Below are 15,264 nucleotides of genomic sequence, written 5' to 3' on the forward strand. Positions count from 1 at the left end.
AGGATGGAGCACATATCAGCCAGCGGCAATACAATCTCTCTTTTCGCCAGCCGTGTTCGATGGGTGGCTTGTCTATCTTTGGCTGGGAGAAAATTTTCTGGATTGTTGGCTTTGAGATAGAATGACCTAACGTCGTTGAAACCCGGCCTATTTCCCTTTCGTCCATCATAGCGCGGCAGATTACTCTCCTCCTCCTTCCCTGGATGAACTGTATCAATCAATATCTTTTTGGCCATGACCCTCACGTAGAATATACAAGCCCGGTGCCTTCGAAACTCAACACAGCTTTTGAAATGATGTCCAAAAATCTCCTGGCATTCTGGCTAATTGATGATTTCCGCTCCTTCAGTCCCCTTGCAGCATTCGGCGGAAGCAAGCACTCTCGAGACCCTTCGGGAGTTACCAGTGTCGATTTCTCACGCATGATGGACCCAGAGGCGCGAGTATGTAACAGTTGTGACCGTTCTGCACAGAGATGAGTATTGATTGAGCGGACTTCATGGAAGCTGTGGCGCCTTGCATTCAAGGTTCGGGAATCAGTCAGTTCTGGACAACACCCTGGCCGGAGAGAAAGCATACCTCTTTTACACGGATTAGGATTTCGGTATACAACTCTCACGGGGCTGTAATGTCCCTCAATCAATGTCGTCCTGGGCCACTTGTTTCTTGCTTTTGGAGTTAGAAAGTTGAGCCCTGTCAAATAACATGTGTGGCCACCAGTCCTGTCGAGCGTGAAAGGAACAGAAAATGAATCGATTGCACATCCCAAGGCCTGTGCTACTAATGTTCTCTAGGGTGTGGGTGGCGGCCCGTCGACGACAAATAACTCTAATAGGCGCGATGATCACTGTATAGTACTTCTCACTCCCTTGCTAACAACACAAGGATGACAGGCTTTGGCGGAGGGATTGTCCGTGTTTGTACGACATCACTGATGAGTTGTCATTGGGAGACGGCTGAATCATCGGGGAAGGCAAAACTATTCCACAACTGGTCTACAGGAAGCATATCTAATCGCAAATTTATTGTAGATTGTCTATGCCCCACCCTCTTCCCGCCCTCCCTCCCCCCCCGGGCTAAGTTTGGGCTGTTCCGTTCGCTTGTGGTCTAAGGATGATCTGGGCCACACAATAGCCCTCCGAGTTACTTCACACACAGAAAAAAAGAAAAAAGAACGAACCGGGTCAGGTCTGACTTATGCATGCAACTAGGAAGACTTAGTCGTAAACAGGCTTGAGCTTGACATACATTGGAGGTTTGTCCCAGAGTACAAAGACAGGGATATCCTTGATCCAGCCGCGACTTTCAGGGACCAATTCAAAGTCGAACTTGTAGACGAAGCGAGAGAAGATCAATCTCATCTCTGCATAGGCAAGACTGTCACAGGACAAGGCCGTGGCCGTTAGATATGATTTCTCGTGCGTTGAAAATAATGGAGTGGAAGACTACTTTTTCCCGATACAATTCCTAGGGCCATAGGAGAAGGGCTGAAATGCATCTTTCTTATCCACAGCGAAGGGGCCAGTAGATTCGTCCTTCAGCCATCGTTCAGGAATGAATTCATCCGGACGGACGAAGTTTCTGCCACTGTGATACATTGACCATTGTGGGCATCCGATAAAAGTCTATGAGGAATTCAGTTACTCGTCAGCCATATACCAGGTTATACAAGGGAGAGAATGGACGACCCCATAGAAGGGGTTCATCACGTATTGTCAAATTACTTACCCCCTTCAGGGATCTTGCAGCCACGGATTGTTTCTCCTCCTCGAGGCACTTGTCGATGTATGGCACCCGGCACTGGTGGGAAAACACGCATCGCCTCTTCTATACAAGCTTGCATATATGGGTCGACTTGCTCGCTGTCAGGAGGGTGATTTCTTCCTCGCTGGAAAATGCGGTCCGGATTTCCTCCACTACCCGCTTGTAGGGGTGGGGATGCATACCTAACAAATAAACCAGGCCTGACAACGCTGTCGCGGTGGTCTCGCTGCCCGCAATGATGAGAAGACTCGTGGTCTCACGGATCTCCTCGTGGCTCATGCCGGATATGGTGTCGTTGTGTTTCAGGATCTGGGACATGAGGTCGCCATGGGCGGTCACCCCGAGTTGCATTCGCTGGTCTGCCTTTGCCCAGGCCAGCTGTTTGTGAGCATCACGTTTCCGTTTCAAACTCTCCGGCAGCAGTAGCTCTAGGAGGAACTCGCCGAGTGGGTAGAATTTGACAGCGTTGACCTGACTTCCAATACGGACGTTCTGGAAAATAATATCAACCCATTCGTGATAACCCCTTGTTTTAAGACAACCGAAGGGTTCGCCAAACCCGAGTTCACCCATGATATCGAAGGTGGTAAAGTTGAGCCATCGGATGATGTCGACAGGCTCATCCTTCCGTTCGTGCAATCGCTGGATGAACAGGTCCACATACTGCATCAACAAAGGTTCTTGACCGCGCATGGCTTGTTCGGAGAAGGCATGAGACAACAGCTTGCGTTGGCGTCGATGGTTCTCGTGGTTGGAGGAGATAATATTGTATTCCCTGCGCCTCGCATCGATAGGGAAATCTGTCGGGTCTTTGCTGAACTCTCGCTCGGCACTGTTTTTATGGCCGTAGATATCTGCCCATGCTTCTGGGTAGATGCAGGACAACTCGGTGGGGCGAGATTCGTACAATGTCGCCATACCGGTCATGCAGTCCCTTCAACGTTCTGGGCCAGACCCCACATACATTTCTCAGCCAGAGAATGGGCCAGTTGGAGATCGCATAGTACCAAGGACCAGGGAAATGTTGAAGGGGGCTGAAAAACAGCCGGTATATAATGACACCGATCCGGTACACGACCAGCTGTGATGTTAGATCACCATGCCGACGAGAGAATGTGAGGCTATCGCGTACCAGCAAAATCAGGGCCCCTACATGGAGCATGGTCGCCCTCAAAATCTTGAGAACAGTGGCCTTGGGCACCATCACCCTTAGAGATGGACAATGCATTATTAAAAGGCTTCATTGATAGGTCTTGTCCCGCGGTCCGTACCTGATCTCGTTCACGACGAGTCGTCGGTCCCCACGCCCCAGCCAAGGAGCTGCTTGGGTTAGGACTCCCACGCAAGCCAGTAAAGTCATTGCAACAATACTTGAATCATCGAACTGTCAGTTCTCCGGGAGACGTCAATCGGGTGCGATTTTCCTGAAAAATTGTCGTCGATCTGGCCCTCCTGGTGCTTTTCTCAACAGTACACAGGATACAGCGCTTATTCCATCCTCGTCTCTCCCCAACATGAACGTTCCTAGCTTACTATTCGCCAACAAGACCATCGCTATCTCCGGTGCTGCATCCGGGTTAGGACTGGCAGCCGCATCTCTGCTGGCCAATCGAGGTCTTAAGAAGTTGTCCCTCGCAGACCTCGACGCAGAAGGGCTCAGCAAGGCTGCCGCCACCATCACTAGAGCACACCCCGAGTGCAATGTGTTGACCACTGTCATTGACGTCCGCAGACTGGGAGACACGCGCAATTGGATGCAGCGGACCATGCAGCGCTTTCAAGCTCTGGACGGGGCCTTGAATTCGGCCGGTGTCTTGAGATATAGCACTCTAGCTGAAACTACTTCGGACGAATGGAACTTCGTTCTCGGCGTGAATCTGACCGGGACCTTCAATTGCATGAAAGCCGAGTTAGAGGTATTGAGCGATGCTGGCAGCATTGTGAACGTAGCCAGCCTCGCAGGCCTCCAAGGCCATCCGATGACCTCAGCGTACACAGCAAGCAAACACGGCGTGGTAGGCATTACCAAGGCCGTCTCCCAAGAAGTCGGGGATAGGAAGATCCGGATCAATGCTCTATGCCCGTAAGTCCTTGCCGAAACACCCCGAGCTGGTCCAATTGACCATCTAATCCTCCTTACCAGCGGTATCGTAGACACGCCAATGACGGCCAGATTTCCTGACATTCCTCAGAATTTGGCAATCAAGAGGAAGGCCACGGCCGAGGAAATTAGCTATCTGATCAGTTATCTCTTAAGTGATGAAAGCATGTTTGTGACAGGCGCAACTATGAGCATTGATGGCGGCTTTCACTGAAGGAAGGAGTAAAGGCCACACTGGACGAAGGTGACGCGAGGAAGCTGAGATAATGGGATCTATCGTCGGATCTCCACTCTCGTTCCCTCGTACGTCCCCACCCCGACAGAATCTCCACAGCGAGCAATTATACACAGCCCAAACGGTCGACTAGCATTGGATAGAGCCATTACTAACTACGTAGCTGGGGCTCAATATCCCCGTTTGGACGACCCGGTCCTAGCCGAATTTATGGGCGATCCGATTATCACGCCGATCACGATGGTTTGTATACAGCACTCCGTATACCGCTGATTCACTCCCAGGATTGATCTCAGCTTGTCGTGCATTACGATCACTGAATGTTATGAATCATTTGGGAAACGGACATGGAATGCAAGCACAACTAAAAGTGCACAGGGATAATAATATGTCATATCAAGAAGAGGCGGCACCTCCCAGGAGGAAGAAGAATTCAACCTCATAGAGTCATCTGTATATTGAGCTTGTCCATCTTGAAAATTGCCTTGATCATCAATTCTTGCTGGTTTTCCCTCGGTTCAGTTTCCACCTAATGTCACAAAAAGAAGACGAACCGTCGTCTGTCGTCCACCATGACGACGATGCGGTCTCGTTGCAGCGCGACAGTAGTCCCGGTCCGCCCCTGGCCGACGAAACCGGACCCCGTCATTTCACCTATTGGGATGTGCAATTCATTGTCTGTTTCGTTCCCATCTCCTTTGGCTTCTATGCTGCCATGCTGGAAACATCTCCTAGCTGGAACTTGCTTCTGGTTGACATTCCGGCGGCTTTAGGTAAGGACGGTACCACAGGGGCTGCGCAAAAGCCTGAGAAGGGCTGCTAACGACTAGTTTTGGGCCAGGCTTGAGTTCATCTCTCAACTGGGCGTATCCCACTCTGATTCTCTTACAGACCTTCAGCTCCGTCCTCTTCGGCCGACTGTCAGATCTGGTAGGTCGCCGATGGATTTTCGTCGCGGGAAAGCGACCTTGGCTGGCCGGGTTGGTAAGTTTTCGTTTACATGGCATTCCTTTCCTTGCGTTTGCTCACCTCGGTGAAAGAGCGTTCTGATTGGTATTGGCACCGGAGTGCAAATTATCGGTCCGTTTCTGGCATTGGCGGAGATCGTCCCTGTACGCCATCGGTTCGTCGTGGTGGAAGCGTCCATGTCGTTCCTTGCTCCTCTTTATGCCATGTATCCTGCCATTGGTGAGCCCAGGCACCAAGCCACCATTACTCGTACGCTCACACGCTCGCTCTAGCCGAGGCACTGTTCGAAAACACCGCGGATAGCTGGCACTGGCCATACTCCATCAATGCGATTTTCTCCTTCGTGGCGACACTTGGGCTCTTGATCTTCTATCATCCGCCCACATATCGAGAACTACACGACCGCCCAGATGCTGAGCACCTCTTGAACAAAGATTGGAAGGGGGCTCGTGGTACTGACAGCGCGTCTTTTGGCGCTTTGACGTACTTCCTTCTTTGGGGGAGGACAATCTTTGGTTCGTTTGCATTTCGGATTAATTTAGGAACGAGAAAGAAATTGACCAATATATCCAGAGTGGAAAAAGGCACAGATGATCACGTTAGTCACAATTTCGGGCTTGGTCGTTGGCCCGCTTTAGCTCTCTTCTGTTGTGGTCTCTCCCCTCGACCACGGTAGTTCTGTTCTCGAATGTTGGAGACAGGGATGACGCAGGCCTGGCACTCAGTAAGTATATCTTGAACGGAATTTGAACTACGTTGACGGTGCCGAGTCGGCTTGGTCTGCAGGCTTGGTTTCGGACTTCATCCTGGCTGCGTTGGCCCTGATCAAGCCCAAATTTGTCAAGTGGCATCTCTTCTCTGGGGTGACGGTCAACATGGTCTTCCTCGCAGGATTTGCTGCCTTCAACCCGACGAGAAAGCAGATGGCTCTGGCTTTCTTGGCTCTCGCTGGCATTGGCCAAGGCTACAGCATGTTGATCACCTACGTGACTGCGCCGATGGCAGCTCACAGACGCGACATGGGACTTGTGACCGGTCTTTTGTCAGGCAATCGAAATCTCCTTTACGCAGTTTTGCGTATGTATCCTACACCCCTAGTTCTCTTGCTTCTTTGCTGACAATTGCCTCAGAAAGCGTATTCATGGCGATTGTAAGCATTCTTGGGGTCCGATTCTAGGAGAGATGGCATTAACGCGTGTGGTGGTCAGTTTCAACCAAGGCTTGAATCTAAAACCATTTCATACGTTTCCGAAGTTGTCCTCAAGGCCGGTCTACCCCAGGCTTCGTTGCCTAGCCTGTTCCAAGCACTCACTGCTGCACAAGTTACCGGGGATCCTTCGACACTCTCAAGGTCCCGAAATGACCCTACCAATGGCTGAGGCTATTTTCGCGGCAATGGGCAGAGCAGCTACCAACGCTTGGAAATTCATCTTTGAGCTTGCTAACATCTACTTTATATCGTCGATCATCCTGGCGGCCTTTGCCGCTGACACCGACAAATTCCTATCAATGGAAATCTGAGTATTCCTTAGTCGCCCTACATTGCGCTTGTGGTCACGTCCGGCAGCACTGGAGGCGAGGAAGACAGGCTGACGACCAGCACTGGCTCAGAGACGGAGAGGTTACTAGCGGCTTGGACAAAGCAGCTCTGGCTGTGCTGGAAGGACGTTTGGATCACTGAGAAAATAGGTTTATTCCACCAGGACCAACTAGTTGTGAGAGAAAGTCGAACTGGACTGACTTTGCAGAGTCGTTGTAATTTAGTTGCTAGTGCAGCCCCTGCTTTTGGTGCTCAAATAATACGTGTACAAAATACTGGGCTCGAGGAATAGTTGTCGAGGCTTTTCCTCTACTAGGCGAGGTCTCTGCATTCATCTCACTGTTACATTTATCACAAACTACTTAAAAAAAAAAAGCAGAAGAAGGAGAAGAGAGAAATAAGACTTTGCGAGGGGAGAGCTATCACCAAAAAGAGCATACAGCCAGCCAGCATCTCCTGAATCAGTCTTCCCAGAACGTATCTGGATGTAGATGGATTCTATCACTTGACCACGGTTGAGATCGTCCTGAGAGTAAGAGACGCTGCCGGCGCTCTCGGGTGATGATTTCCCCAACCTTAGTAGAGAGAGAAAATGGATAGTTCTTTCTTTTGTGGGGACATTTCCAAGGGCCCTGGAATTGATGTGCATCCCCCGAGTGGATGGTAAATCTTTTTGTGTTCATATATCTCTTCTAGTACAGCTACCTAGGTACACGCCAGTGTCAGAGGACGAATATTGAGGCGCGATACAATGCCACCCGGAGTCGTACAGAACAGAGTCAGAAGACCGATTGCCTAGAGAGAACCTCTAGGTGGACCCGGCCCTTGAAAGATAGATTGCCCTCCCGTCCAGCATCGTTGCGCACAACAATGGTCCTTGGCTCACCGAGAAAGCTATGATGCTGCACGCCCCCGACTCTCATAGGGGAGCAACAAGCACACGAATCCCGCTGTCGTTATCAGTGCCGCTGCGATCCAGATCGGCAGGTTGGTCTCGACGCCCATGTAGGCTGGAATGAGTGGTGCCATAACTCCTGCCATCCGATTGAACATCATCATCATTCCATTGCCAGTCCCGCGAATGGTTGCCGGGAACAGCTCGGGAGTGTAGCTATACAGCAACCCGTATACAAGGAATTGAAAGAATGAGATGGCACACGAGAAGCCAAGGACGCCAGCAGAGCTGTCGGCACGAGTGTAGAGGAACAGGAAGAGGCCGGTACAAATACAGGCCAGTGCTCCGGTGCCTTTGCGTCCGATGTGCTTCAGTCTCACCATGTAACCTCCAAGAATGGCCGCCGGAATGCCACAAATGGCTTGGATGGTATAGTCTCGGTAGGTGGTATTCAAGTCGCCCGAGCCTACCTTGACGCCCTTTCTTTCGAGATAGAATGGAATGAAAGAATTGTACAGAGGATAAGACAACCCGATAGCCGCCCAAAGAACGATCATCATACTCGTGGAGAGAGCCATACGCGGGGCAGAAAACAGTCCCTGGACTTTCTCCGGAGTCCATTTTGAGAAAAACCGGCGGAGAATGGCCTTGGACGAACCCTCGGCAGGGGTCGAATCCTCAGCGGTTGTAGCTCGAATCTCCGCCAAGCGGGCATCGATATTTTCGAAATGGGCCAGAGTAAGCCAGGTAGTCTTGCCGTCACGTGCGGCAATTTGTGAGACCACTTTAACGGCCGCTGTATCTTTACCTCGGCCGAGCAGGTATTTGGGAGTTTCATACGTGTTGAACAAAAAGCGAAGGATGGAGAGAAACAGAGTCAGGCCGCCTAAGGTCCAGTAGATGTATCGCCATCCGATGTTTTCGTGGAAACCGCACTGGTCCTGGGGAGTCTCTGGAGGGCAAGTAAAATTCACCACCAGAGGCCTGTAGCAGCAGTTAGCACGTACACAAATGCAGTACAAGCACGTGGTCCGGTTGGATCGTGTTTTTACCATGAAACGAGAGCAGCCGTAGCGATACCAATTGCTAGAAAGAGCGATTGCACAGTTAGGAGATGCTGGTGTGTGGCGGGAATAAACTCCAGGAAGATGGCACTGTCGATCGCATGATTACCGCCGCAGCCGACCCCAATTAACGCACAAAGGGTGCACATGGCCACGAAGTTGGGAGAACCGGCGGCGACAAGCGCAGAGATGGAGGAAAAGAGCAAGGTAATGTTAAATGCCGGACGCCGGCCGATGAAATCTGCTGTCAAAGGCCACGTTGATGCCCCCACTGTCAGACCAGTGTACTTGGCCACAGTAAGAAAAGCAATGCGTTTGACATCGAACTCGCGCTGGATAGCAGGACCCACGATGGTGATGGCCTGTAACCAGGTCTGACATAGCAGTTAACTTCGAATAAGGAAAATAGCTGGAGAAATGTACAGCGGACTCACATTATCGACGAACCAGCCGAATCCGGTCAGCATAAAAAGCTTCCACTGAAACGGCCCCATGCCGATGTCAATCAGGGCTTCGTTCAGGAGTGAGATCTTGGCCTCATATGCGGCGTCGGCGCCAGGCTGGACGTGAGTCGTGTCGATGCCGTGGTAGTTTGTATGTCCGACGAGTCCATGGCTTTTGTCCATGTCGATCGTGTCGAGGTGCTCAGCCGCCTCGATCTTTTCGTTTGGACTGACGTTATCGCGAGGGATGGCCGCGTTGTCGTGCGCGGGCGCAGTGGTCTCGTGGACCTGTGTGCTGTCCCTCATTCTGACGTGATGACAGGGAAGAATCCTGACCTAGCTCCTTCATATACTTGGTCTTGAATATATAACCTAGGACATGTACAAATTCGAGATTTCGGTATTCTATTCCGGACTAATTCCGCTGACTCAACGTCTCCACCGCCCATCTCATGGACGGCCGCGGCGGTAGGACGTCCTTGCCGTGCTAAGTATTACCGTCAGGGGTTTGGCGTAATCCTCACTTTTTCAGGGTCCTTTATCGCTCAGGTAAAATTTCTTATTGTCAGCGGTTATCGTTCGTCGTCACACAAGCAGTGTAGGAAGCTCAGTATAGTCGGCCTAGCTAACGACCAAGAGAAAATTCCTTTTGTGAAGGAAACGTCTTGGGATATGGGTAGGAAGAGAGAGCTATGGGACTAGCCTCTATCAAGCATATACTATCGCGCGGTAAACTGGCTTGTCATTTGGCTTGTGGTTCAGCCATCATCTATGGGAGCATATCGGCTTCAGGGTCCCTCTCGATCCTCGTGAATCCTCGGCCGAGGAATGCCCACATATTCAACTAAAGCGTAATTGGGATGGGTTAATGCGATAGGTCTTAAAGTTGGATGGCTTCACGGTCATCACTCACCCGGTTGCGATGTTGGATGTGGAAATCTTCCCATCGAGGATTTCGCACCACTTCTTGGAAATGCAATGCACTACCTATTTGAGTCTGTCAGCAAGATGGACCTGGAAAACAAGCCAGCATGGCTCAAGGAGCTTCGAGAAGCATCCAGAGAGCCTGGTTAGACCGAATTCCCTTACCAGGCCAGACTACTGTGATACGTCCATCGGACGGACGCTTGTACCATGAGTGACAATCTTCCTCCCAGACCATGCCGTGCAACATAGTTTGGGTGTGCTCGTTGAACTGATCGGTGACGTCTTGCCGAGGAGTGACCGAATGGAGGTCCTCGGCTTGAATCTTCTTGATCATCTGCAAGGCATAGTCTGCCACTGCACTGAGCGAGGCCGTCACCGATCCTGTAAGGACGGGAAATGTAGGCCCAAAGGACACTTGGTTCGCTATTAGCAGATTCAAAAGATGATTTTGTGGGAATTGAAATAACCCGGGAAAGAAAACTCACAGATGAAGTTGGGAAAGTCTGGCGGCAAAACCGTTAGCAATCTTATCATACCATCGAGGTCAGAGGGCTTACCGGGGACTCCAATGCCCAGATAAGAGTCGGGGTTGGGCGTGAACTTCTCTTTCAATGATATACCTCGGTGTCCAATGATGTCAAATCGAGGCCGGTAAGTTGTATCAAAGCCTGTGGCAAGAACGATGGCGTCGACGTCATGAACTTCGGTGCCGTCTGCACCTACGACAGTCCTCTTTCGCACACTCTGCAGCGCCGTGAAATGAGGATAGACGTTTGGTTGCTTCAACGCTTGCATGAACGTGCGCCCCTACAGCCTCTATGTCAAACCAAGTTCAATCAAAACAGAAATCCCCCCAACTGCTTTGGATGAACTCGCTCACTGACCGGAGAAGTCCTCCGACAGCCAACGGCAAAGTTAGGAATCAGTTCTTCTGCTAGCTTTTCGTCTTCAAGTTCGTCTCGCATGATCTCGATGAATCGGGACCGCAGTGCTTTTTGCTCAGGTGCATTTAAAAAGAGCGACTTCCAAATTCGGTTTGCCTGAAAAGAAAAGGTTCAGCTCATCGAGCATGTGTGCTCCAGTATATTCAAGCCGCCAATGATAGGTTTCACTTGAACAATAAGTATACGAAAAACACGTACACCTTCTTCATAGATTCGTGCTTGTCGCACTAACTTCCCATGATCTTGTGCAAAATGGTCTTGGTCTTCCTTCTGCCCTGGGTCACCAGTGTCAGCGGAATCAGGTTTTCTGTTGATCGTGGAGAGAGATAGTAGCTCACAAACGGGCTTGAGCTATGCATACGGGGGAGTTAGCAGTCGGACACTGCACTCAACAGATGTTGACTACATACACCGTAGTTTGGTTGGACCGATGCGAGCCACGACTTGGATCGGATGAAGACATGTAGATCTCGCACATGTGGTTGCATCCTGTACCTCAAAATCAGAGTCCGACCACTCGATTATTGTCCACTCGGAGGGGATTTCGTTTTTCTTCTGCTCATACCCTGGAGTGGCCTGAATACTGGACGACCCTGCCCCGACCATGACGACGTTTTTGTCTTTCCACTCGGTCGGGCCAAAATCATCGGGCCATTGCGCGGTATGCACCACGCGACCGGGGAAAGTTTCCAGGTCCTGAATGTTTGGAAGATTGGGATTATTGAGCATGCCAGTAGCTTGCAACAAGACATCCTACCCCGAAATTAGGGTCTTCAACGTGGCTGAACCTTGGTCAAGGCCAATAGGAAACCTACACATTCGTCCTCCTATACCTTGGTGCTCTCGTCTGAATACGTCTGTTCGATTTTGACCTTCTATCGGCCGCGATCCTCTGACCATCTAGCCTCGATTACGCGGCAGTTGAAGTGCATGTATCTCCTAAGATCCCACACGCGGCACACGCGGTCGAGGTACTTCCATATAGAATCACTAGAAGAGTAAAGCTCGGGCCAATATGGCTAGAATCAGAGCCGTCAGGCGGGTTGTGATGGTCTTGTCTTATGATTTAGGACTTCCTCACATTCAAGGCAAAGTTGTAGACATAAGAATGGCTAGGTACTTTGGTTTGGTGTCAGTACGAAACGTCGACCACCAGTTGCTAGGGGAGTAGATGTTCTTACCATCACAGGCACAATTCGGCTAGCGGTTTTCTAGCCAAGTGCCGCCAATATCCCCATTCTTCTCATAAACAACGTGTTCGAAATTCTCTAGTTCGCGTTGGAATTGATAGGCGTACATGATACTTGGGAAGCCCGCCCCTATAGTAATGATCCGCATCTTCCGGTTCTTCAGAGAAAGAATGCCTGCTCCTCTCCAGATTCAATGGCTTTTTCGGATTTGTGGATGGACTTAGGCCGGTAATTCTTGGGCAATTGATAATGGGCCCGTCCATGAAAGCAGCCAGTCCTGCCCTTGGGTGCCCTTCCCCCGGAATTACGCTAACATGGCCCAAATTCCCGCCGCCCGTCGGAAATGGTCCACTGGAAACGAATGTTGCCAGAAGAGGTCGCTAGATAGACGGTAGCTCGACCAAGAATATGAGACTCACGGAGTTTTTATTTCCCCCTCCTCCCCAGGTGATTTTATTGAGCCTCCGACTAGACTACTTGGTGGATGACTTCTCACGGGATGAGGTGAGAGGGGATAATACATTCAACACATTAACTCAGACTTGTGTCAAGATGTCTCCAATGCCCATAAGCCAGGTCACGATAGTAATTCTATTTCCCTCACTCGTGGATGGTAGAATTCTAAGAAAAGTGAGACACTCTGGAGTCAAGATCGTCCTTCAGCACACAATTACACACATAAAGCTTCTTTCTCTTCTCTTCACCCATTTCTTGGCCCTCCAGGGCAGCTGATGGCTGTCGCAAAGAAGGCCTCTGCTGGCTGGACCATTTAGGTATCCACACTCAAGAGATTCCCCCGCACTCCCATCGGTCAAATGAGGGTGGAGACTGTCATATCTGGGACGAGAGGGGAGAGAAAAGGAACAAGGGAATACCGTAATGGCAAAGGCTGACTGAAGTAGTCGTTGTGGGGTAGCAGGAGTGGAAGAAGTAAACGAGTGCTCTAGTGACAGACACACTCTCTACAGCTTTCCCGCGCAATGTCTTGGGCAACTGAGAGGCAAATTTCACGAGGCAAGCAGTTGAAAATATGTGCCCAAAGGCGATTTGGACGCCACATTCCAATGTCAAGTGAGGTACGAGGAACATAGTTTTCTTTGGCAGGATTGCTTCCAATGATAGTGCTGATGTGCTCTGGTATGGGAGCATAGTAGTCGAGATTGATCTGAGATGAATCAGCGGGCTGTGCAGGTTTGCGGAAAACGAACAGTCAACGGAAGAGGTTACTAACCTAACCAGAGAATAAGCGGACAAGGATCCCCTAAGGTCACCCCTGGTCCACCATGTGGCAGTGGTAGAGGATATCGGAATATATGGGAGCCTACAATTCCGGTGATGGGCCGTCCTAATTTCGGGGATGCTGGCACGAGAGAAAGGTCCGCTGCTTTGCGACGGAAACCAATGGACCATGTGTGAATTGTATTAAGGATAGCAATCGCTGCGTCTACAAGGTCTGATTGAAAGACCTCCCTTGGTGAGTCGATTTTCTTCTGTTATCGAGGTTGGTTTCAATGGCTGACCTTGAATCTCTAGCGCAAAAATCGTGCATGATATTTTGAACTCAAAAGACCTGTGAATCTACTAGTTCGGAGGCCCACTGCCCGAGGAATGGATGGTAGGCGAGCAAGCGCAAACGCCTGGCAAGGCCGGGCCAGGTTCGAACCGCTGAGCGCAGCCCTTCGCCATCAGTTAATAGCAAACTATATTACCTGGCATCATCCCTTCAACCCGGTCTTGAGTGGAACCGATATCCAAGGTCTTCTCAGGAGTCAACCTGGACAATACAGTCCCAGTCAACTCCTATTAAACGCTACTTTTTTTATCGGGGGAGAGACGATTGACTCTGCTTCGTTGATAGAGGCGGGGTTCAAAAACAAGCAAGCGGCAAGACGGATCTTCTTTAGCAGAGCCCTGGTGAGTAAGTTCCTGGCGAATTGTCGTGGGTTTTTTTTTTTCAATTTTAACCTTGAATCAAACCAGAAAGCTGATCAGGCAAGGAAGGCTCTCTACCAGCGAAGATACGAAAAAGACCCGGTGATCAACGTTCAGACGTTGCTTCTCCTCTCGTTTAGCGACTCCAAGGGTCATCTCTGTGGATACCCAAATGCATGCTACAATGACTGTTCGATGATTGGGCTAGCACTGCAGGTGCACCGTGACAATTCCAAGTACATGTTGGGCACGGAAAAAGAGCCCTTCTGGCGCGGTCTGTGGTGGTTGTGCTTTGCTCGGGAACAGGAGTTACGATGGCGATATGGACATCAGCCTGGTACGACCACCGCCGGTGATGTCCCAATGTCCGTTGATGAGGATCCCCCATTCGATCTCACAGTGCCTGGCGACTTAGATGTAAAGGGGAACCAGGACGACGCGGCCAGCAACATGTTGAAGTTGGTTTGCCTCCGGCGTATCGAACTATTTCATGGTCAATTCCTACGTTGGAGTCGTCTCCAGTCCCTCGCCCATGCCGACGGTGGAAACAGTCCAAAACCCTCCTCCAGAGTAGCTCTTCTGAATGGTTTGTTGCTCTGGTTCTCCCAATTGGAACCAGAGATCGTGTCGCTCGCATCTCTAGCGTGCCCGCAAAACGACTGCAGCTACGTGGCTGCGACTCATACTGCGAGACTTCTCATCATGTTCAATCTCCAGATTTTCATTGTCGCCGATATGACAGCGATCGACCCTTGTCAAGAAGTTGGTTATCCAAAATTTGAAACCATCAACAAAGTCGGCCAGGTACGAGAGCGGGCACTTCAGGGCTTGTTGCAAGTTACGACCGCCATGTGTGAAAATGGGCTAATACGAGTCACTTCAAGCGAGGTCCTCGCCCAGTTGATCGGGACGTTGACGAAGCATCTCATCCAAAGCGAGCACGACGCCCAAGAGTTTCGGCAGTCTGTAGGATACATCTCCAAGTTGCCCGACTTTGAAACTCAGACTCAGGAATTGCTGCTTCAGTTAATCCGAGGGTTGGAGACCCGGCGGCTCTAAATGATGAAGACACTGACATGGATGTCAACACGGTCTCTTCGGCCAAAGAGTCGAACCTTGTTCAGACACCTGTCGACACCGCTGAATGAGCTCCTTCTCAAGAAGCGACGTCTCTTTTGGCTGACACGGCAAAAGAGCAGCAGGGCTTTACTGATGATGATGATTTTGTTGGTCATTATCTCCAATTTAGATGACTTTATC

The 15,264-nt window shown here is 50.5% G+C and overlaps 6 protein-coding genes across 6 annotated transcripts; 3 read left to right on the forward strand and 3 right to left on the reverse strand.

Annotated features, from left to right (window-relative positions):
• Positions 1-1,827: 1,827 nt before the first annotated feature.
• On the reverse strand, positions 1,828-2,682 carry Z518_04682 (uncharacterized protein; the record flags this gene model as incomplete). The annotated part of the gene is made up of 1 exon (XM_013418388.1): positions 1,828-2,682. One exon carries the CDS (start codon positions 2,680-2,682, stop codon positions 1,828-1,830), a length of 855 nt encoding a protein of 284 aa, XP_013273842.1.
• Positions 2,683-3,278: 596 nt separating this feature from the next.
• On the forward strand, positions 3,279-4,079 carry Z518_04683 (uncharacterized protein; the record flags this gene model as incomplete). The annotated part of the gene is made up of 2 exons (XM_013418389.1): positions 3,279-3,847; positions 3,908-4,079. The coding sequence occupies 2 exons, from the start codon at positions 3,279-3,281 to the stop codon at positions 4,077-4,079; spliced, it is 741 nt and encodes a 246-aa protein (XP_013273843.1).
• Positions 4,080-4,632: 553 nt separating this feature from the next.
• Positions 4,633-6,590, forward strand: Z518_04684 (uncharacterized protein; the record flags this gene model as incomplete). Its single annotated transcript, XM_013418390.1, has 7 exons — positions 4,633-4,873; positions 4,942-5,084; positions 5,141-5,288; positions 5,342-5,667; positions 5,840-6,146; positions 6,200-6,219; positions 6,393-6,590. The coding sequence occupies 7 exons, from the start codon at positions 4,633-4,635 to the stop codon at positions 6,588-6,590; spliced, it is 1,383 nt and encodes a 460-aa protein (XP_013273844.1).
• A 913-nt stretch (positions 6,591-7,503) lies between these two features.
• Positions 7,504-9,317, reverse strand: Z518_04685 (uncharacterized protein; the record flags this gene model as incomplete). The annotated part of the gene is made up of 3 exons (XM_013418391.1): positions 7,504-8,488; positions 8,557-8,942; positions 9,003-9,317. The coding sequence occupies 3 exons, from the start codon at positions 9,315-9,317 to the stop codon at positions 7,504-7,506; spliced, it is 1,686 nt and encodes a 561-aa protein (XP_013273845.1).
• Positions 9,318-9,780: 463 nt separating this feature from the next.
• Positions 9,781-11,611, reverse strand: Z518_04686 (uncharacterized protein; the record flags this gene model as incomplete). The annotated part of the gene is made up of 8 exons (XM_013418392.1): positions 9,781-9,855; positions 9,925-9,998; positions 10,101-10,352; positions 10,475-10,745; positions 10,823-10,978; positions 11,081-11,157; positions 11,271-11,371; positions 11,448-11,611. 8 exons carry the CDS (start codon positions 11,609-11,611, stop codon positions 9,781-9,783), a joined length of 1,170 nt encoding a protein of 389 aa, XP_013273846.1.
• Positions 11,612-13,680: 2,069 nt separating this feature from the next.
• Z518_04687 (uncharacterized protein) lies at positions 13,681-15,063 on the forward strand (the record flags this gene model as incomplete). The annotated part of the gene is made up of 2 exons (XM_013418393.1): positions 13,681-13,986; positions 14,053-15,063. The coding sequence occupies 2 exons, from the start codon at positions 13,681-13,683 to the stop codon at positions 15,061-15,063; spliced, it is 1,317 nt and encodes a 438-aa protein (XP_013273847.1).
• Between the last annotated feature and the right edge of the window lie 201 nt (positions 15,064-15,264).

The sequence above is a fragment of the Rhinocladiella mackenziei genome (assembly GCF_000835555.1).
Source record: "Rhinocladiella mackenziei CBS 650.93 unplaced genomic scaffold supercont1.3, whole genome shotgun sequence".
Taxonomy (NCBI): Eukaryota; Fungi; Ascomycota; class Eurotiomycetes; order Chaetothyriales; family Herpotrichiellaceae; genus Rhinocladiella; species Rhinocladiella mackenziei.